The sequence below is a fragment of the Peromyscus maniculatus genome, chromosome 7 (genome assembly GCF_049852395.1).
Source record: "Peromyscus maniculatus bairdii isolate BWxNUB_F1_BW_parent chromosome 7, HU_Pman_BW_mat_3.1, whole genome shotgun sequence".
Taxonomy (NCBI): domain Eukaryota; kingdom Metazoa; phylum Chordata; class Mammalia; order Rodentia; family Cricetidae; genus Peromyscus; species Peromyscus maniculatus.
In genome coordinates, this window is record NC_134858.1 from 51,665,099 (window position 1) to 51,687,990 (window position 22,892).

General features: G+C 45.9%; 1 protein-coding gene across 2 annotated transcripts; it reads left to right on the forward strand.

Annotated features, from left to right (window-relative positions):
• The first annotated feature begins 1,796 nt into the window (after positions 1–1,796).
• On the forward strand, positions 1,797–22,833 carry Idh3a (isocitrate dehydrogenase (NAD(+)) 3 catalytic subunit alpha). 2 transcript variants are annotated; one of them, XM_006971582.4, is made up of 11 exons: positions 1,797–1,940; positions 6,977–7,039; positions 9,708–9,791; positions 12,143–12,257; positions 13,094–13,281; positions 13,942–14,075; positions 15,429–15,531; positions 15,633–15,697; positions 16,625–16,709; positions 18,226–18,378; positions 21,407–22,833. In XM_006971582.4, the coding sequence occupies exons 1-11, from the start codon at positions 1,866–1,868 to the stop codon at positions 21,488–21,490; spliced, it is 1,149 nt and encodes a 382-aa protein (XP_006971644.1). In that variant the 5' UTR covers positions 1,797–1,865; the 3' UTR covers positions 21,491–22,833. The 2 variants fall into 2 exon arrangements, with proteins under 2 accessions (XP_006971644.1, XP_042136891.1); XM_042280957.2 differs by having other exon boundaries at positions 1,821–1,940; positions 6,977–7,015.
• The last annotated feature ends 59 nt before the right edge of the window (positions 22,834–22,892 follow it).

A 22,892-nucleotide genomic window follows, 5' to 3' on the forward strand; every position in this document is an offset into this window, starting at 1 on the left:
GAGACACCCCCTCCCCCCACCAGGGATACCTAAATAGGAGGTGGTGAAGGAAAATTGCAGGCACCTCTTGGTAAACGTGCCTGCTGGCAGTCAGACCGCTCTGCCGTGAGTAAACATCCTTGGATTAGCAGTTCAGTTATTTCTACTCTATCAGAAACCTAAGGCACCGGGCCATTTACCTATACACGTCCACCATCAAAGGGTTTGCATCCTCAGGAAACGCGACATCATTAGACAAGCCTTTCCATTGTGGGTTGATACCTCTCCCCTTTTGTTGACATCATGTGGGTACCAGTCTGACCCTGCTAAGGCTGAGACCAACTCTTCTCTTGTCTGGCTGAGCTTGACTGGCTCACCCCCAGCTGTCTTTTGTTTTTCCAGCCAGGGTTTCTCTGTGTAGCCCTGCCTATCCTGAAACTTATTTTTGTAGGCCAGGCTGGCCTCCAACTCAGATCCAACTGCCTCCGCCTCCTGAATGCTGAGATTAAAGGCGTGTACTGCCACGCCCAACTTGCAAGCTATTGTTTTCCCTCCTTGGTGTTCCTGTCTTCAACATTCTAACTTTAACATTTTAACATTCATTTTAACTCACACACTGTTTTTTTTTTTATCATGTTGAAACAAGGAATTTCGGCTAACCTAAACCTGTATTTCCCGACCTTAGTTACTTATATTTGGCCAGAATAAACCCTGTCTTATTCTCTTTGAGGTAATAGCTGTAGAGAATGTGTGTGTGTGTGTGTGTGTGTGTGTGTGTGTGTGTGTGTGTGTGTTTCATGGCAGGTATTCCTACCTTAGTTTTTGAGACAGGGTCTCTCACTCTACCTGGGACTCATCATTTCAGCTAGAGTGGTTGGCAAATGGGGGTAGGGATCCACCTAGCTCTGACTTTCCGTTGCTCAGGTTGTAGATGCTCGCCCTCATACCCCAGCTCATTACATGGGTGCCAGGGATTGAACTCAGGTCCTCATGCTTTTGAAACAAGCACCTCCCCCACTGAGCCATCTCCCCAGCCCAAGAGCTGTGTTTCCTGAGTTGACTTTATCCAACATGTACTAAAACTTTGTTTTACATTGAGTACTTTTAAAAAGACTTATTTTATGTACACTAGTGTTTTGTCTGCATGTCGGTGTGTGCACCACATTGGTACCTGGTGTCCCGGGAGGCCAGAAAAGGGTGCTGGATCCCCTAAACCTGGCGTCACAGATGGTTGTGAGCCACCATGTGGATGCTGGGAACCGAGCCTGGGTCCTCTGTAACCGAACAATAAATGCTCTTAACCTCTGAGCAACACTGAGTACCTTTTATATTTAAACTATATCTCAGTAAAGCTATTTAAAAAAATAAAAATAAAAATCAAGTTAGCATGGTGGGGCATGCCTATAGTCCCTGCACTTGGGAGGTAGAGGCAAGAAAAGAGGATCAGGAGTTCAAACACAGCCTCAGCTACATAGTGAGTTTGAGGCCCCATGAGACTGCCTCTAAGAAACAAACGAACTAACATTTGGGGAGTGGGTAAAATGTCTGTCGCAGCGGGATTGCAAAGTCCTAATGGGCCCATTATCCCCCAAATATAGAAGGCTCATTGGCCCCTAATAGGTGGGAAACAAAACACCTCATCCACACAGCTACTTAATGAATGAAGCAGGGGCTGGGGGAGGGGGGGGGGCTTCCGGGTGGCAGCTGGGCCCGCTCCTTGCGTCATCGGCAGATGGAGGCAGTGATTGGCCAGCTAGTGGCAGCTGTGCAGAGGAGGGTCGGGGTTGTAGGGGAGAGCGACGCGCAGATCCGAGCTAGGGGCGGGGCCTCGCGGGGCCTCGGGGTGGGGCCGTGCGGGGCGGGCTTCGGGGCCGCCGGCTACGCGCATGCGCCCTGGCGTCGCCGCTGTCGCCGCGGTGAGGGAAGTGGACGCGATGGCTGGGTCCGCGTGGGTGTCCAAGGTGAGCGCCACAGGGCAGCAAACACGCGGGCGGGCCGCGGGGGCAGACTGTGATCCCTCCTCATGCCTGGCGGAGGCGAGCGCCCGGGGCTGGTGGAGGGGGGCGCACGGCCCGCGGGGCGAGTTTCGGGGAGTGTGGCCAGCACGCCGAGCCTGGCTAGCCCGGAGCCGGGACAGCCGCGCCCTCGGCGGGGACGGCGTCAAGGTCAAGGCGGCCGGCTCTGCTCCGGGTGTCCCTACCAGACTCCTCCAGGACTGGAGCACAGGCCTCGCGCGGAGCCCCGGAAGGTCACGGAGTGGCCGCCCAGGCCCGGCGGCCCTGTTACCTGCCGGGCTCAGGGCAGCCCTGCGGCACGGCCCAGGTCGCCCCTCCCGGGCCCCTCAGGCTTTGACCTGGTAGGGAGTGAGAGGTTTTCCCAGGTGAGGGAATCCCACGGCGGTCCTGCCCGCCAGATTTTTTTTTCTCCCTCTTGGAGCTCTTCCTAGTCTGATGCCTGGTGCCCCGGCAGCTATTTCCCCTTCAGAGGACACCGGGCATCATGCTCTTTGGAGTTACACTCTGAACACTCAGAGAGGGAGACCGCGGCATCGTCCTTCCACGTCCCGTGGTTGGGAACCCTGCGATCTGGCGCTCTAGCTCGCTTTGATAGCCCAGGTACCAGAGCGGAAGGCACTTGAGGTTACATATGCAATCTTTTGGTTTCCCGGTGGAGCTGACCTGTCCCCAAAGACAAACTTACTCAAGGTCATACAGGATGTCATTGTCATCTGGGAGAGAAACCTAAGTATTTTGATTTTCGTTTCCCTTCTGCCTGTCGAGTGGCCAAGGTCACTTATTATGGATATAGTACTGACCAGGCCTTAGGTCAGCTGGTGCTATAGTGAGTGGTTCCCTAGAAATCTGCTATAAGCAGTGCAAATTTTTTTATAAACTTGGTATTGCTCCCCACTTTCTTGTAAGTTTAAAGAGAAGTTCAGAGATACACTGTTATTTACTGATAATTCAAGTTAGGGGTCTTAGTTTTAAATCCCGACAATGCCATTGACCAGCTGTGTGCCCTGAGTAAATTAGTTAATGTTGGTGAACCCATCTGTAAGATGTCTTGTGTCACCGAGTTGTGTGTGCATGAGAGCACCTAGCCCTTGCAGGACAGGAAACCCTGGGGCTTTCTTAGCTATCAGTGTATCTATCTTGGCAATTGTCAAGCAGACAGTGCTTCTTGGACATCAGTAACTAGGCTTTTTGCTCAGTAACTAGTCTACCTTGTCACTTTCCTCAAAGCCCCTTTTGCTTGAGATGCTGTTTGGTCACATTTCCTTTTAAAGGTGTAGCAGCAAGTCCATCCTTTAAAGTCCGGGCTTCCACTCAGTCCCTGACCCACCGTTAGTAGGTACAGTCAGCCTTCAGGAGAAGGATAAAGAAAGCTACCCTGCTGAAGAGTGTGCTGGAAATTGGTTTTGCTTTTAGCTCTGCAAGAAAAACTCACAAGAGCTCAGAAATTATTGGCTGTAGGGTCAGAAGATGTTCCCTCGGGACATGATTTCCCTGTGTGACCTTTGGCAGAGTGGCCCAGCCTTTAGGTCAGTCTCTCTCTCTAGGGATTAGGGCCTGGGAAGGGGCTACTGAGGCTAATGCAGGGTGAAGCGCTGAGTGGCATTTGGGGTTTCCATCAGGGTGGCTCCTTTACAGGATTTCCATTTAAGGCTTCTGCTTTGGTCTCAACTAGTCCAGCTGAGACCGTAGCTAAGGCTGACCTTGAACTCCTGATCTTCCTACCTTCCAAGGGTTGGAATTCTAGGTGTGAACCACCACACCCAGTTTCCATTTAAGGTTTTATTTCTTTCTTTATAAAAGGGTCATTTGCAGATCAAAGATTTCCCACCAAGAAAATGAGGGTTTTAAAGGCTTTTCAGGCTCCAAAGACTATGAAGAGCCAGTTTCTCACCCTACTTCCCAGTGATATCTCTTGTTTTTAGGTTGGAATATGAAGGTAAAAAGGAAGTGAGGAGCCACAGGCAGGGTTCAGGTGGTCTAGGGCCTGAAATCAAGTTCAGGAAGCCAAGGCTAGCCCTCTCACCTGAAAACTCATCTCCTTAGGTTTTATAGAGGAAAATGACACAAAAGTATATTATAAAGGACAGTGTGTGTGCTAAAAATTTATGTAAAGTTCTATTTGAATGGACTTGGTCAATGTGTTATTCTGTGCAAGATCATAGAGGAGCAATGGGAACATGGGAAATACTGGTTGTTAGAAGGAAGTCATTACAGGCATGGAAGCTGGGCTGGGAACCCTCAGCTACGCATAGGATTGAGAGTGGCCTGGCTTGTTTGAGAAGGGATTTACTGAGTATCAACTGTGAGGCAGGAAGTGTACCAGGCAGTGTAGATACAGGAGCAGACAAAGCCCAAGATGGCCTGCATGCCTTGGCATATTTGTTTGTTTATTGCTGTGGTGTTGGGGGCTTAGCCTGGTACCAGGGAGGCACTCTACCACTGAGCCGCACCCTCAGCCCCTTTCTTTCCCTCCATTTTTAATTTTACAGTCAGGTCTCAGTAAATTACCCAGGCTGTCCTTAAACTCACTCTGTAGCCCACCCCAGGCTGGCAGGCCTTGAAACGTTCAATCCTCCCGAGTACCTGGGCTTACAAACTCCAGCCATGAGGCCTGGTAAAAATAAGACAGGGTGTAACAAATGTCTCTTTGCTCATGTATCTAACCTGAAAAAGTTACATTTTTTTTTTAAGCAGATTTGAGTGACTTTGGTCTGTGTACTCAATTATTTGTGTTGATTTTATTGTAATAAGGCTTTGTACCATTTCAGAAGGAGTGAGCTATTCATTTGAAAGCTTTTTCTTTTTCTCTTTTCTTTTTTTGGTTTTTCAAGACAGGCTTTCTCTGTGTAGCTTTGGAGCCTGTCCTGGGACTCACTCTATAGCCCAGGCTGGCCTCAAACTCACAGAGATCCGCCTGCCTCTGCCTCCGGAGCTGGGATTAAAGGCGTGTGCCACCACTGCCCGGCTCTTGAAAACTTTTTCTTTGAGACAGGGTCTCACTATGTGGCCTAGCACTTACTGTCTAGACCAGGCTAACCTCCAAACTCAGAGAAATCCACCTACCTCTGCTCCCCAAGTGCTAGCCTTAAAGGTGTACACCACGACACTTGGCTAGAGTTTGAAATATCTTCTAAAATGTGTACATATGCTATTGATTATTAGAAAAAAATGTATTAGTATTAATGTCTTAGAGTGGTGGGATTGTTGGGATGACTTTTATTTTCCCTTTTTTAGATATCTTTCTGTAGTCTCAGAAAAATTAACAAGCAGCACAAGTAAAAGTTATTGCCTGTACTACTAGAAGATCTAAATAATTAAAATATGCTGTGTGGCATCGACATCAAATAGTGCTGAGTAAACTAGCTGAGGTTTAGTATAAGCTGTTACAGTATTCTCAGAAGAGTTGGTCTGTGGCTGACACAGAGGACCTGGTTGCTTTTGTCCCCTTTTGGCAGTACTGGGCCTGGTACATGCGAGGCAGGTGTTTCTGCCTCTGAACTATGTCCCCAGCCCTCCTGATTTTTCGAGAAAGGGTCTTGCTGAGTTCTCTTTGCTGGTCTTGAGGAGACCCTGGAGTCCAGACAGGTTTTGAGCTTGGAACCTCCTGCTCAGTTTATTGAGTAGCTGGGATCACAAAATCTGTTCCTAATTTGCTGATTGGATATTCACGAGATGGCTCAGTGGTTAAGAGCACTGCCAGAGGACCTGGGTTCCATTTCCAATGTGGTAGCTCACAACCATCTGCAACTCTAGCTCCAGAAGATCTAACTCCCTCTCTGGCCTCCCAGGGCACCAGGTACACATGTGCAGACAAAAATACCCATATACATAAAATTCTATAATAAGGCTTTTTAATAAGAAGTCAGCAATTTGCTGATTGGTCACTTTGATCTTAGACAAATCCCTGGTCTCTGCCCCTCTATTCTACAGAATAAGTTCAGAGAGGAGTCATGCTCTGGGTTTCTTAAGGACCCTGCTGGCTTTAAATCTGGTGATAATTTTCTTAGAGCATATGGCATCCTCTGGTGGTCAAGAGCATTAACCAAACTAACCACAACATTAGAGAGAAACTAAGGTTTAAGGCAAAAAAAACATATAGTTTCATTCTGTCTTCAAAATCTTTTGACAATTTACACTTAAAACCTCAGACTTCCAAAAAGTTCAATGCTGAGACGTGTGTGTGTGTGTGTGTGTGTGTGTGTGTGTGTGTGTGTCTGTAAAGTGCTTGTGTGTGTGTGTGTGTGTGTCTGTCTGTAAAGTGCTTTGGGGGGTGGGCTCAGTCTCTAAAGTGCTTGTCTTGCAAGCATGATGACTGAGTTCAGATTTCCTGCACCTACATTAAAAAGGCTGGACAGTGACAAGCCATGTTTTGTAGATACTCATGGGAGACCTGCCCTTTCCTGAACAGAAACGGAGGAGGAGTGGATTGGGGGTGGGTGGGAACGAGGAGGAGGGGTTGGGGTAGATGAGGGAGGGGGAACTTGTGGCAAGGATGTAAAATAAATAAATTTTTTAAAAAAAGGCTGAGTGGCGGCACATGACTGTAATTCTAGCATTAAGGAGGCTGAGACAGGAGGATCCCTGTAGCTCACTGGCCAGTTCTTCCTGAATTGGTGAGCTACAGGTTTGGTGAGCTTACCCTTCTCAAAAACTAAGATAAGAGGAGGACACTTGTGGGCCTCTGACTTTCACATGCATGCACAAACGCGCGCGCGTGCACACACACACTGATATATTACACATGCATGCACAAACCCCCCAAAGAAAGAAAAAGTGCAGACTTCAGTTCTACAGTTTCAAGTCAGCCACATTGAGCTAATGGTAGTTGAGAAAAATATTCCTGAAAAGTCTCCAAGTTTAAAGTAATAATAAAAAGAAAAAGAATCAAGTTCTTCCAGCTCCCCAGAGAACTATCAGAGATGACTTGTCCCGTGTACTTGTGTTCTCATTCTGTGCATGACGTTTCTGTTGTGTCAATGCAGGTCTCTCGGCTGCTGGGTGCATTCCACAATACAAAACAGGTGACGAGAGGCTTTGCTGGTGGCGTGAGTATAATTATGTCTTTTTATTTTTCCTTTTAGAAGTTTCTCAAGAAAGATGCTCAAATACGTTTATTATTTAGCATTCCATCCTCATTTATTTAACACTAAAGGGAATTGGCCACACTTCTAATGTATATTGAAATTATTGGCTGACAATTACACAAATCTCTTGTCATTTTCCTATTTAGTCTGTTACATCTGGCTATGTAAGCCTGTCCCATTAATATCTTCAAGGAGCCATGATAAAAATAGACGTTACCCCGAGGCTGTCACTCTATGTTGTAATCTCATTAGTGTCTTAAGACACCTAGGGTTTTGTTTTTCAGAAACAAGTGCAAGTTGAGAGAGAATTGTTGAGAAGCTTCAAAAATCTGCTTTGCATTTTTGTTTTCTGTGCTTCCCTAAAAACAGTGGATTGGTCACCAACTGTGGGTGCCCTGTGCGTCTGTGAGCCTACAGGCCTTCACTTCCGAATGCAGTCTGCAGACTCCTGCTAGTGGGTCACCTAGTGCCCATTAAATCTGCTGCTTTTGAACTCCTGGCTTTAGAGTTCTGTGCTTGAAAAGCTGATGCCACATTTTTGGAGCATTCCAAGACTGTGTGTCAGTGACTTCCTATTTATTCTTCTTTTCCCTTTCGTAGACTCTGATTTGGATTTTGTAATTCCTTCATTCCTGTACTCCCACATTTTATGCCGTAAGGAATTGATGAGACTGTTTGTATCTGTACTGGAGAGGAAAAGTAGCTTCTCGGATGACGTCACGTGTAGGAGAACAGGAATAAGGAGTCTTTGACCCTGCTTATGCCAGAAATGCAGATAGGAGCTAGAGCAGCTGAATGCATGCACAAGACCAGTGCAAAAGCCCAAACCAGACCAAATCCTAGCATGGAAGGGGTGTTGGGCACAAAACCTACCTCTAGCTGTGGAGTGATTGGCAGTTATTAGCTGCTGGGAGACAGAGAGTCAGTCTTCTCTGATTAGGTTATAGGCCCTGGTCAGATGACCATGCTCACTGAAGTCCACGGATCCTAGAATATTTGAGCAATACAAATTGGTCTTGATGGGTGAAAAAGAAGACAAAGGACACAAAGTTGGATGGGTGGGGAAGGCAGGGGTAGATCTGGGAGATTAGGGGAGGGAGGTGAATATGACCAAAACACATTCTATGGAATTCTCAAAGAACTAATACAAATTTTTAAAAATATAGAATAAGGCTTTCATTTCAAGTTCAAGAATAACCAAGCCAACATTTCAAAGCCATTCTGAAACTGGACTTGATGGTATGGGTCTGTGATCTCAGCCACTCAGGAGGCTGAGGCAGGAGGGTCAAAAAAAGTGCAGGGCCTGCTGGGCTCCAGAGAGAGTGGAAAGCCTGGGGAAACATGAAACCTTTCTCAGAATACAACACAAGAAGGGCCGGAGAGGTCGCTGTGTGCGGAGCATTTGCCTAGCATACACATGGCCCTGAATTCCACCCTCAACACCAAAGTGAACACAAGAAGAAAAAACCAGCACACCTGGAAATGGGTGAGACGATTATGGTTCTCTGCTGTTATTTAATCTTTAGGCTACTGATTTTTATAAATATATTAGCCTGGTTGATGAGGTTATTTTCAAAAGATTAAGAGGATATATTAATTTAAAAAAAAGATCGATTCAACTGTATGTAAAACTGGAGAAATAGTTAGTCAACCTGTCCAGGTGTCATTGTAAGGCAGAGGACGAGGGAAAGTTGAATTAGTGATTAAAAAATGAATTTATGATTTAAAACATACATAATATTTTCATTAATTCTTTGAGAATGTCATACACGTGTACAGTGTATTTTATCATATTTGTCTCAGTCTTCCCCCTTAATTAGTGATTTTTTATAAAAATATGTAGTTGAAGCAAGTACAGCAGGTAAAATGCAGTTCCCAGTGAGGGGTCTGAATGAGCTATCTAACCCTCTCATCTCTCCTGACCCGTCTCACTCATTGTTCGAGATGCCCGCTCACTGTTGTCCAGAGCATTTGGGATGAATGTAACCGGTGTTACACCCAAGACACCCTCACTGTCATTCTAACTGGGGCCTTGCGGGTCTGATCGTGGTCTTGGTTGCTGATGCCATCCCACGCTCACTTAGACCACATGAAGGAGCAGTTTTATAGAGGAACTAAGAAAGGTGGAAGCCCTCTAGAGATGGAGTCTGATTTTCTTGTGGGATTAAAACAGGCCTCTAAAATTCTGTTGGAGTTTCCCGAGACCCTCCCAGGGTTCCACAGACCGTATAGCTGGGGCTTTCGTGCAGACCCCGAACAGCAGTGAGAGAACAATGCCGAAATGTTTTGCTCTCTTGGGATTTACAGACTTGAATTAGTTAGAGTTGAAGTTTGTCTGAACAGAAATACAAGTCAGGAAGAGTACTTGGTAGTTTATTGTTGTCTGATTGAAGAGCATCATTTGCGTTACTGTTGAAGTAGCAAACTCTGGAGAGCAGAGACGTGAGCATTGTGGAGCGGTTTCTCCTCCACTGTGGTGATCGCAGCGGGAGGTGTGTTGTTTCTTTCAAGCATTTGGGTCTTTCCAACATACCTGGGAAGTGAGTTTCTCTGTGAGTGATACTCTCTTTAAAAACAAAATTGAAAATCAATTCTTACTGTTTTCTTTGATGATTTTTTTCCTACTCAGGTTCAGACAGTAACTTTAATTCCAGGAGATGGAATTGGCCCAGAAATCTCGGCCTCAGTTATGAAGATTTTTGATGCTGCAAAAGTAAGTGTTTTTAAAATTCTCTTAAAGATACTCCACAGAGACCATCTCAGCAGAAGTGAATTGTTTTAAGTTTCTATATGGTTTGTGGGGTTTGTTGTTAAATAATCTCCACAGATTTTCTATTTGAAAAAAAATCAGGGCTTGTGAGATGGCTCAGCCTGATGACCTGTGTTCAGTCACCAGCTCCGCGTGGGGAGAGAGAAAAACCTACTCTCTAAAGTTGTCCTCTGACTGCCACCTCTACTGTGGCACCCACCCACCCCTCCACACACATAGGAACACATATATGTGCACCCAAATAAATGAATGAATGAATAAAATTTCAAACATGAGTTAGGTTGTACAGGCCTTAATCCCAGCATTTGGGAGGCAGAGACAGGCAAATCTCTTAGTTCAAGGCCAACCAGGGCTACCTAGTGAAACCATCTCCAAAAACAAGGTAGTTGTTTTATTTATTTACCTTTTTTAAGATTTATTTTGTTTTGTACATAAATGTTTTGCCTGCATGTATGTATATGTACCACATGCATGCCTGGTGTGTGTAGAGGCCAGGAGAGGATGCCAGGTCCCCAGAACTGAAGTTACAGATGGTTGTGAGCCATCATGTGACTATAGGAAGTTAACTCTGGGTCCTCTGCAAGAGCAACAAATGATCTAAGCCCGGAACCATCTCTCTAACCTTGGTTGCCTTGGAGACAGAGTCTTGCTCTGAAGCCTAGACTGGTTTAGAACTCAGTGTGCAGCTCAGGCTGGCCTTGAGTCTGCAGTGTTCCTCTTGGCTCTGCCTCCTGAGTGCTGGATGATTGTCGCTTTGGTGATACATGTCTCAGCACTATCTGCCGCTGCCATTGTGGATGGTTGAAACTACCACATTGGCATCCATTATTTATTACGTAATCATTTTCTGAAAGAAGCTTTTTCATGTATTACAGTTTTGGTGTGTTAGAGATTAAACTTGGCTCTGCACATGCTAAGCGTTCATCCTTATCACTGAATTATGCCCCAGCTCCTTGAGAGAATTAATTTTTTTTTCTGTTGTGGTATTGTCATCAAGAATGGGATATTATTATTCCTGCAGCCCAGCTTTCAATTAAGGGAGATATCTTAAAACATTTTTGTTTGGGGGACTTAGAACATTTGGACTGTAACGTCGGTTTTCATTGTTTTTACAACTGCCGAGTGTAAAACAATAGCCATGAGTTAAAGAATGAAACATTTATTGAAATTTTAGGAACTCTTTTTTTTTTCCTATGTGAGTTTCTAATGGAAATTCCTGCAGGTGAGATAATACTTGTACGCTCCTTGTAAACAGGGTCCACATCTTTTTCTGTACTTGTCTGTCTAGTTCTGTGCAGACAGTGTGTGTGCTGGTTGTCAGATGTCAGTTCTCATCTGACGGGTGGAGGGAGAAAGAAAGGAATGTGAGTTTATGCTTTAAACAGCACCTTCCTAGGTGTGCCTTGTTCTTTAGACAGCTTTACTAAGGTATAATCACATCCTATTCAAATAAGGGCTGGGGAGGTGGCTCCGGAGAAAGTGCTGTACAAGTGTGAGGACCTGAGTTCAGATCCCCAGCTCCCATGTAAAGCTGGATGCGGTAGCATTTGTCTGTAATCCCAATGCTCCTATTGCAAGATGGGACGCAGAGATCGAGTCCCCTGGCTAGCCTGGCATGTGCAGCAGCAAACAGCAAGAGACCCTGTCTCTAACAAGGTGGAAGGTGAGAACCAACACCAGAGTGGACCTCTGACCTCCACACATTCATGGTGACAGTAAAAAAGTATCCACGAATAACCGTACAATACAGCCCAGTGATTTTTAGTATATTCAGAGTTATGTAGCCACCACACTGTCTAATTTAGAACAGTTTTATCACTAAAAAAGAGATCCCATAATGCATAGCAGTCACTCTTGGGTCTGCTCCACACCTGGCCCCAGCCAGTCATTTGCTTTCTCTTTATAGATTTAATAAAACCTATTCATATCAACAGACTTACATGATCTTTTCTGGTAGACTTTTTGCCCTTAGCAGTATGTTTTCAAGGCTCATCCACATATCTGTGGTATGAATCATTCTATGAACCTTATATCTACTTCTTATGCTAATCTAATTATAGCCACCTCAAGAGTCCTTGTGAAAAAATAAATGAGCAGTTGGCAGCTGGATGTGTGACTGGGCCAGGGAAGTGCAGAGGATCCCTTGGGCACACTAGTGACTATCACTTACAGCATGTCAGGGGCTTTCAGACCTATGGTACATGTTTTTACTAGCTGCATCCAGTCTTGATGAACCATCATTGCCAGAGCCATTCAAGTCTGTCCAGTTCACTGTGCTATTGTGTGGCTTCTAGGCCCCTATTCAGTGGGAGGAGCGGAATGTCACTGCCATTCAAGGACCAGGAGGGAAGTGGATGATCCCTCCAGAAGCCAAAGAATCCATGGATAAGAACAAGATGGGCTTGAAAGGTACAGTGGAGAGGAGGTTATGGTTGCCCCCAGGCATTCTAATTGAGAGGGCGTGCGTGCATGTCAGCCACATCCAGCCTGACAGTCTATCAGAAGTAAAGACTTCCTTTTGTGAAGTATCACCTGTGCTAAGGTACTTTATCTAGTGAATGTTTTGTGTTTGGGAGACTGGGTCTCACAGTATAGCCCAGCTGGCCTAGAACTTGCTTTGTGCCCAAGGTTAGCTTTAAACTTGAGATCCTTGTGCTGGAATTACAGGCAAGCATCTCTAGATGCTTTCTTTATTTGCTCTACCATGGAACTATATTCTTGGCCTGAGATGGTTATTTCTTATTTGGGACATTTGTTTTAAAACTCTAGTAAAAACATTAAAGTATTGCTGGCCAATACCAACTTTACTGTGTCTGTTATTTTAACTCCATTTACATCTAGTCAGATTTTTAATGTTTTTGTACATACTTAAGGCCATGATTCAGAATAATTAGCATGTGACAGATTGAAATTTGGAGCAAGCTTTAAACCATGTTCACATCTATGTTTTGTAAGCCCCTGGCTGGTAAGCTTAGGTCAAGTTCTTTCCCTGGGATTGTTTGGTTTTTTTCTTTCCTTTGTGTCCCTTATGGGCAGTGAGGCTTAGTGGATGCTAAGCACCCAAAGCAGTGATTGCTCCTCAGAAGGTCTCAAGACAGGAAATGCAGGTCGAGGATGTGTTCCTCCTCTTGGGAGAGGGAGGGGTGCAGCTGAAGGCGACCACGTTTTACAGGAGCCAGGTGGGTTAGTGGGTTCCCCGTGAGACCGAGTGTGTGCTGCTGTCGTCTGACTGTTCTTTCTCACAGGCCCACTCAAGACCCCAATAGCAGCTGGCCATCCGTCTATGAACCTATTGCTCCGAAAGACATTTGACCTTTATGCCAACGTCCGGCCATGCGTCTCAATCGAAGGTTATAAAACCCCTTACACGGATGTAAATATTGTCACCATCCGGGAGAACACGGAAGGGGAGTACAGTGGGATTGAGCATGTGGTATGTTCATCTCAGAGCTTTTGTTTTGTTTTTCTTTGTTCAGGGGGAAGGTTCTTTGTTGTTGATGTTTTGGGAGGTGCTTTGTGTGTGTGTGTGTGTGTGTGTGTGTGTGTGTGTGTGTATTTTGACACAGGGTCTCTACATAGTCTAGGTTGTCCTAGACCTCACTGTGTAGACCAGGCTGGCCTCCAACTCACTGAGCTCCGCCTGCCTTTGCCTTTCTGGTGCTGGGATTAAAGGTGTGTACCACCACACCTGGCTCAGAGATTCGTATTCCCTATGGGATTTCCTTCTGTGCAATTGAGGCAGTTGTTCAAATTCTCAGTTGGAAATATCTCCGAAAGACAGATTCAGTGTCACCTCTGGGGGGAGCCGAAGTTGGTGGGTGTTTGGTGCTGTGGGTCTCTGGCTGACTAGGTGAGAGGAAGAACCTGGCCTGGTGTACTTTGGGTATAAGTATGTAGGAATCCCACTCCACAGGTATGTCCGTGGCTGCTAGCCATCTCCTTACAGCAAAGCTCTGATGCCTGTCTCGTGGGGCTGGAGTTAACACTGACTGCGCGGCCTGCCACAATAATGTGGCCTATACTCTGGAGCTGGCTGGTACCAAACTGTTGCCATACCACCTCTTCCACTGAAGCAGGGCTTCCTCTCTTTCAGATCGTTGATGGAGTTGTACAGAGCATCAAGCTCATCACGGAGGAGGCGAGCAAGCGCATTGCTGAGTTTGCCTTCGAGTATGCTCGGAACAACCACCGCAGCAACGTCACGGCTGTGCACAAAGCCAACATCATGTGAGGCCCGAGGGGGGGTGGGGAGACTGGCTTTGCCTGGGGGATGGGCTTCCAGGACTCAATCTCCAGCCTCCTCTGAGCCCCAGAGTTCAGAAAAGAGCGTTGTACTAAGCAGAGTGGCGTTTTCTCCTTTGGTGTTAAGAGGGGCTGAGGAGGGGTTGGGGATTTAGCTCAGTGGTAGAGCGCTTGCCTAGCAAGTGCAAGGCCCTGGGTTCGGTCCTCAGCTCCAGAAAAAAAAAAGAGAGAGAGAGAGAGAGAGGCTGAGGTATGGGAAGGAAGCTAGCTGGAGAAGACATTAGGTTGCAGAGGACACGCAGTTCATGTTTCCCAAGTGGGAGAGCAGGAGTGTTCTGAAGTGCTGTGAGCTCGGGGCTTAAAATAGAGCAGATCCTGTCAGAGTGTTTCTCTGACAGTTCAGTTCTTGGGCCCCGTCTATTAAAGGCTCCTCTGACTGGACAGACATGACTTTCCAAACCTAAGAAAGGACTGAACCTGCACAGTAGGAAGCCATTTAACTAACAGTTACCCTCCTAAAGCAATGTTCATATGAGCTGGGGACCGGGTCACGTGTACCTGTAATCCCAGCACTTGGCATTTAAGGCCAATGTCAGCTACACACCAAGTTCAAGGCCATCCTGAACTGCATGAGACCCTGTCTTTAAAAAAATAAAAGGTCCAACCAAACAAAAATAATTTAATCATTTCTTGGTTCTTGGTGGATAATACTACACAAATCTAGCCTTCTCTATGGTGAGCCAACTGTCCTGTTTTTACATTTTGTGCACCTGTAAGGATCTGAAAACTTTCCAACTCCCAATTTACTAACTGCCCTAGAAATAGTTCTACTGTAATTGAAATCGGATATTTTGTATCCTGGAACTTAACTTATTTGTCTATTTTATTTGGTTTTTGAGGCCAGGTCCTACTCTACAAACCTATCTGGCTTGGAACTCACAGATATTCACCACCTCTGCCCCCTAGTGCTGCCATTAAAGGCACGTGCCACCGCACTGGGCTTTTCTTTTAGGTGTGGGTGAGCGTGCGTGCGTGCATGCGTGCGTGTATTGGTGGACATGTGTGTGGTCCCTAGGAACCATGTCTCATTGGCCTGGAGCTCACTGCTTGGCCAGACTGTCTGTCCTGTGGGTTCTGGGGCTCCTCTTGTCTGCATCCCCAGCATGGTATTGCAGTGTTTCTGTGGGTGCTAGGGATCCGAACCCCGGCCTTTGAGCACTTCACTGACTTCATCTTCCAGCCCCTTTGGAACTCAACTTTCTTGAACTTTGATTTGATTCTTCGCTTGCTGCAAGTCTTCATTTTAAACTATTTACCTGTGTGTTTTATTAAATACAGGCGGATGTCAGATGGGCTTTTTCTGCAAAAATGCAGAGAAGTTGCAGAGAACTGTAAAGATATTAAATTTAATGAGATGTACCTTGATACCGTATGTTTAAATGTAAGTATGCATTGACGCTTACTGGTTGCTTTTCATGGTGCATACTGTGTATCCATGGTGTGCAGATATGGTTGCTAAATGCACAACTGTATTCCTTGTAGATGGTACAAGACCCATCCCAATTTGATGTTCTCGTCATGCCAAATTTATATGGAGACATCCTTAGGTAAGTCTGACTGTGCCCTTTTTACTTTGGAGCTATAGTTTATACTTAAACATCCTAAATCGAACCGTGGCTTTATGCTTTCAGTAATGTATTATAAATTACTCTATCTTTTTGTATTTGTAAACAGAAGATGAACTGAATTCAGTGTCACTTCAGTGTGTTTGGTTACATGCACAGCTGGTAGATTGGTGTCATTATCACAGTGTCCCCTCTCCTTGCCCCTTTGTGCTGAGCTGTCGTGGAGCTTCACCCCAGCCCAGTCACTGTTGACACAATCTCAGAGTGACAAACGTCTCACAGTAATGGTACAAGGAAGCCCCTGTACTGAGACCCTCCGTCCTCACATGGTGGCATCGTGCAAGCCCTTTCTCCAGCATTCTTCCCCTCCTCCCCCACGGGATGTTGGGAAATGTTGACTTTCGGAGCCCATTCTTCTACATTTCGTGCATGGTGTTCTGTTGGGAAGTTTTCCCACAGCTTTCCTTCTCAGAGTCTGCACGTAGACTTTTAACTCTGGAGCTCTGCACGTTATCAGGAAATTGTGCTGTTTTTAAATGTCATTCGTTTGAATCTTTGAGGAGGGTCTCAGCTGTGTGGCCAGTTGTCTGCAGCAGCGCGTGTACTCCTGGCTTCTCTTTCAGTCACTGGTGAGCTCCTCACTGGCTCAGGTTGTCCTGACTGGGCTCGGCGCCTCCATTCCATGGCTTCTGTGTCCTGGGCTGGGCCTGCTCTTTGCCTTTCGAGCCTTGCCTTACTCTGGCACAGTAAGCTGCTCCAGGCTCATATGCATTTCAGACCCTGAGGCCTGGAATGAACCACTTCTCCAAGGAACTCTGCTCCATCTGCTCTAGTGGAGCATCATACTTAAACACTAGGGAGTGCTAGGTGAATTGCTTTGTTTTTCACAATGTCCTTTCCTGTCCTCAGTGATCTGTGTGCAGGTCTGATTGGAGGTCTTGGTGTGACTCCAAGTGGCAATATTGGAGCCAACGGTGTCGCCATCTTTGAATCGGTAAGGACCCTGACACCTACACAGAATTCATGTCTCATTGTAGAGCCCAGGCTGGGCAGCAGACTCATGATCCTCCTGCCTCCGCCCCTGGAGTTGGGGTTATAGGTGTGTACCATCATTCCTGGCTTTCAGTTTCTCCAGACCCCCACCTCAGGCCACCATTTCCTGTCGGTCTAGCTTGAGTCCTCTCCAGAAGCCTGAGTCCTAGAGTTGATGGCCAGCTAGAACCTTCATCCACTTGGTCCTGCCCCTTGTTCTCCGTTCTGCACCCCCTCCTCTCCTTAGCCAGTTTGTACCTGCTCTGGAAAGGCCTTGGCTTCACGGAGCGTTCTGCCCACGTCTGTACCCATGCAGCTGAGAGTAGCAGTCAGCCCATTGCTGGGTGCACTGTAGTGCACACACGGGCTCTCAACTGCAGTTTTCAACGTTGTCTGGGAAATTAGACTTGTTTTTTTATTGTATTTGTTTTAATTTTTGGGACAGGGTCTCAAAACATGTCTGACATAGAATTTGCTATGTAGACTAGGCTGGCTTCAAATTCAAAGATCCATCTACCTCCGTTTCCCTGAGTGCTGACATTAAAGTCATGTGTCACCATGCCCAGCTTTTTCTGTCTGTCTGTCTGTCTATCTATAAATGATTTATTTATTTTTACTTTTTTCTTTGCATTGTTGTGTTTGTGTGAGAGTGTCTAATCCCATGGAACTGGAGTTATAGACAGTTGTGAGCTGCCATGTGGGTACTGGGAATTGAACTCAGGACCTCTGGAAGAGCAGCCAGTGCTCTTAATCTCTGAGCCATCTCTCCAGCCTGGAAAATATTATTGACCCACAATTGTTTGTGTGTATGGGTATGCTGAATGTATATGGTGTATGTATGACAGACGGACAGATAGACACACACACACACACACACACTCTCTCTCTCTCTCTGTAGGCATGTGTGTGCCAGTGCTTGTGTATGTGGAGGTCAGAGTGTTGGTCCTTTGCACCTCTTTTGAGACAGGATCTCTTGTTTTTCTGCTGCAAACACCAGGCTTGCTAGTCCATGTACTCCCTCCCTGGGGTTCCACTGTCTCCACCCCGTCTCTCCATTGGAGATTGGGATTGTAGCTGCTTCTCTACGTGCTCAGCTTTTCCGTGGGTTCTGGAGATGTGAACTCAAACATCGAGTGCTTTTCCTCACCCAGACATCTCCCTAGCTTGGGCCCCTATTTTTACACTCAAAAATTAGCTTTTCATTGTTTCCCAGCTTCATTTTATTTCTAAGATCTGTGTCAATGAATGGCATACATCAGATTTCAATAAATATTTTTTGTTGTTGGCAAAGAAAGAGGAGGATGGAGACCTCGGCTTCTCTGGAAGGCTGCGTTGTCTTTTCCTTTTTGTTGGTGTTGTGGATTGAGCCTAGAACTTGGTACATGCTGGGCGCATGCGAAGATCAGGGAGGGCTGGGCTGCCTGTTCCTATCCACCCCCATCCCCCAAAGTTGATGCTGTCGTCTTATGCCATCATAGGTTCATGGAACAGCCCCGGACATTGCGGGCAAGGACATGGCCAATCCCACTGCCCTCCTGCTTAGTGCCGTGATGATGCTGCGCCACATGGGACTTTTTGACCATGCAGCCAAAATCGAGGCTGCATGTTTTGCTACAATTAAGGATGGAAAGGTATCTGTAATCTAGACCACTGTAAACTGGGCAGATTGTGTTTCTTCTGTGGGATGGAAACAGCCTTGAAAGACTTGATGTTAAATGGAGATTCTTAAAGTGGACTCCCTGATTTCCCTGATTAAACTTAAGGAAGGCATGTGCACATGTATGCATTTTTCTGGGGGAAGATCCAGATATTTCCCCTGAAAGAATTAAGAGGCACTGATGGACAGCAGTATGCAGTGGAAAGAACATGCGAGCCTGAGAAAGGCACAGATGCACCCCGCTGGACTGGGGTTAGCTTGTGACCTGGTCAGGTATTCTTAACATAGTGCCTAAAAGCTGGCCCTTCTCAAAGTTACAACTTAGGATTACTTATGGCCAACATATAAGGACTGCAAACATATTTTTAACAGCTTGACATCACTTTAGCAGGCACGTGATCTTGTTGTTTATACAGAGCCTGTGTTTGGGAAATAATAGTCTAGAGCCGAGCAGAAAGATCCTGACTTACACAGGGTCTCTTAGTTCTGCAGCATGCTATAGGAGAATTCTGTATACTGACTCCTGTTTGCAGTAAAGAGGAAATGAGTCGGTAGAAACAGACTGGTCACACTAGAGACTTCTAAAGAGAAAAGTTAGGAGTTGGCTGTGTGAATATTTTCATGCTGTTTGCCTCCAAATACCAAAATTGATCAGAACATGTCTTAGAATTTTTTTTTGAGCTTTAAAATTTCCCCAAAGACTTTATGCTTAGATTTGCTTTCATGTAACTATCCATAACCAACCAGTATCTTCTCGGTCAGTAGTTTGAACCAAGAGTAAATTCTGGAGAACTTCCCTGCTCCTTAGAAAGGCCTTATCCTTGAGAGGCGTCTGTTAGGTCTCCGGCAGTCTGTCTGTCTGTCCAGAAATGAGCTTGACTGGACTATTGAAGGACTTTGGGTGGTTAGATAAAACCCAGCATCCCTTGGGAACTTGTGAAATTTTTCTCCCCAGAGTCATCTCTCTTGCCTCTGGCAGGAAGGACCTGTGGCTCTCCACTGACATGCTCCTGTGGCTGCCTATCAAAGCCCTCCCATGGCATCCTGGCCCTTCCCGCCTCCCCAGGCTTCCCTCCTCCCAGACACCATTTCGTCCCTGCCCCCGCCATCCCGTTCTTGTATAATATTAAAGGGACCAGCCTTAATATTATACATCCCAGGGGCTCAGGAGAGAGAACTACTAACGGCGAGGACTATTATCAGGAAATATAATCTCAGCACACCGAGTTCTATAGTCCACTTGCTTTAATTCCTCTGGCATAACATCCTTTATACACAGCTTCAGTTCTGTTCTCATGTCTAGCTCCTTTCTTGCCTGATTTCTCTCTATATTTATCTACTGTCCCCTCTATGTTCTATCTTAATTCCTTCATCTAGCTCTGTCCCTTCTAGGTTCTCATCTATCTAGTTCTTTCCCCTATCAGCTCCTCTCCCGTCTCCTTCTCTCTCATCTGGCTCTTCCTCATCTTGTTCTTCCCCATCTGGCTCTTCCTCATCTTCCATCTCATTCCTCTAGTCCTCTCTTTTAGCTCTTCAATCTAGTTCTTTCCCATCTCAGTTCGTTCCTCTCAAGTTCTTACCCATCTAGTTCTTCCATTCTCTTCTCTCTTCTCTGTCCTCTCCTGCCCTGGGAGTTCTGGTATATATACACTTACAAGCAGTATTTCCTTAGCAGTGCAAAGCCAGGCTTCCAGGGTCAAATGGAGGGGTGATAAGAATAGGCTTAATTGACACATCCGCCAGGCCTTCTCAAACAGGTAACCTGGATGCTTAAGTCTGTTCTTAGAGAGTACAGAGGTATCTCTGATAAGGTACTTTCCTCTATCCGGTGATGGACCTGGCCGGATGCTACCAATAATGATAATTACAGGGAGGCTTGAACTGGGAGTTCTGGCTGAGCATAGCTGTTAGCACAGAAGGTTATCTAAATATTCCTAGAAGTGGTTAGGTAAGTAGTTAGAGGTCTATAAAGTTAGTAAGGCTGTAAGAAAGGAGGGGTCTGAGCTAAATTGTGTAAAGCTATTACTTAATGTCTACCTGACCTAGGCGGTGTCCCCTTGTGGAATTTACCTTAAGTCAGGAGACTCGCCTGTGGGTTGTTATCACTGTTAATCCTCGGAAATTGGGTGACCACCTGGGTGATGTCTCCTTTAGTCCTTGAAAGTGGCTAGGGGAGATATCTGATTGCAGAGAAAGCCTTTCCTGAGGCTGTTCTCCAAATACCTGGAATGTGTATGTCCAGAGAGTGCTCAGTCTACACTGTTAGCCCTTCTTAGGGAAGAGTCAATTGGGAAAACTATGAAGGCACACATGATTTTCATAACAGAATACAGCTGATATATAACAAGCCAAATAACACCAAAAACTCCTTGGGATTTGGCTTCCTCTGGAGGAATTCCATGATTCCTCCAGGTAGTGACTTTGCCATAACCAGCTGAGTTCTTATGATATTCCTGCGGCCCGCAGCATCCGGTCACACTGCTCACTCTTCTCTCCTGCTCTTTCACTTCTCTCGAAGATAACCCTGGCCATGTCCACTATGTTTCCTTTTTTCTCTGCTTTGGAGTCTTCCAGATTCCTCTGGATACCTTTTCTTATCCACAATAAAGACATTCCCCTTACTGGAACAGCCATTGCCATGGTTTCTGTACACAGTGTTGTTTTGAGACAGGGTCTTGCTGTCTAGTCCTCAGTGGCCTGGAACTCGATGTATAGACCAGGCCGGCTTTGAACTTGAAAGAATCTTGCTGCCTCAGCCTCTCAGTGCTGGGATTGTAGCAGTGCGCCATCTTGCCTGACTTGGGAGTGTTTAGGGTACACAGCTCATGGGGTGTCCCCAAGCCTCCTGTGGTAAGTAGATAGTGTGTATTGGGACCTCCCTTTGAAGTCAGGAGGCAGGTACCTTGCTCAGTTCCTATTCCACTGAGTGCTTTAAGTAAAAATATCCTCGCTTTGATTTAGTGTGGGGATGGATGTTTATTTTTGCCTTTTCCTTTTCTCAGAGCTTAACAAAAGACCTGGGAGGCAACGCAAAGTGCTCTGACTTCACAGAAGAAATCTGTCGCCGAGTAAAGGACTTGGATTAGTACTCCTGCGGGGGGTTTGCTGCTCTTAGTCACTCCAGAAGGATACCCTGTAATCCTCCTCGAGAATGCCCGCCATTGGTTTGCTTGCTTCTTGACAGTACATTTTCAAATCTGGCCTTTTCTTAACCAGACCCTTGCAACAGACGCACATGATGGCCCTAGGCCTTCATTCAGAGGGTTTTCCCAAGTGCTTGTTGTATTTATTGTCTATCTGGTAAACCTTTTTTGTAAACTGTAAGTGAACTGTATCATTTACCATTGTTAGCCATTTTACACTTCAGGCAAAAGAGTTTTCCCTCAACTGTAAATATTCTGATACAGAATTAATAAGAGAAAATATTTAACTTTTTAACAAAAGCCCTGGTTTTGGTTTATGAAAAACATACTGGGAATAAAACAGGGTTTTAACAATCGCACAAGATAACACTCTAAGACTAAATGGGCACAAAAGAAATGTCTTGGGAAAGTTCACAGCAAAAACAGTATATTTCTTAGCAATATGGAAAATAGAGATATTTGTCCTGTACATGAATTACTATTAATAAAAATGTAAGCTCCAAAAAATATATAATGAACAATGTAATTTTGTTAATAACATAGGTAATCCTTGAGTCAGAGCCCCAGATGCCATGTGTATTCGATTATTTTGTTACCTTGAGATTTACTATTTTTTTGGGAGAACTCAATTAGGAGAGGTCCCTCCTCTTCACTAGACACATTGTGAGTGAGTGTCACTGAGCTGTGTGAACCCCTGAACTGGCCTCTCAGTCGGGGAGCCAGCCCTGCAGTCACTCCTGTGTGGCCCTGGGAAGGGGCCACACTCTGGCCGGTGCTGCAGTTGACCCTGGGAAGTCCTGGCCTCCCGTCATGGCTGCAGTCGGGGAACCTGGATTTATATTTCATTGCTGCCCCTTCACTTCCCCCAGAGCACCCAGTCACTGCCTTCTGCCCCGGTAGCACCCACAAAAGACCCTACTGCAGAGGCAGAGCTGATTCAGCCCAAACTGGGGCCCCTGTTGCCAGCTTCTGACCATCAGGTTCCTGTCCCCATCCCTCCCCACAGCCTCTGCACCACAGCATGAAGCCATCCTCTGGCCCACACCAAAGTCAAGCTGTCTCCCCTCAGCCCTTGTACCAGTTTGCAAACCCGTGGCTTTGCATAATGTACCCGGGTGACAAAGAGGATTTCCTAACAACAACTGTCCCCATCTGGGTCGTTTTTAAAGCTTTTATTCAGATTTACAATCTGTATTTTACTTTCAACGGCTGCTGTCTCTGTCTTACTGGATTGTTCTAGTTATCAGTGGCTTTGGGTTCACAGTAATAAAGAATTTGAAAACTGACTGAGATGTTTGCATTCTCTGCCTCTTTCCTGGTCCAGGTGCCTTAGGACATTTTGGCT

Excerpts from the sequence above, each read along its gene's own strand:
- Idh3a (XM_006971582.4), top strand. The coding sequence starts at position 1,866 with ATGCGCCCTGGCGTCGCCGCTGTCGCCGCGGTGAGGGAAGTGGACGCG. Across the intron at positions 7,040-9,707 it reads CGAGAGGCTTTGCTGGTGGC|GTTCAGACAGTAACTTTAAT; the intron begins GTGAGTATAATT and ends TTTCCTACTCAG. Across the intron at positions 12,258-13,093 it reads GAACAAGATGGGCTTGAAAG|GCCCACTCAAGACCCCAATA; the intron begins GTACAGTGGAGA and ends TCTTTCTCACAG.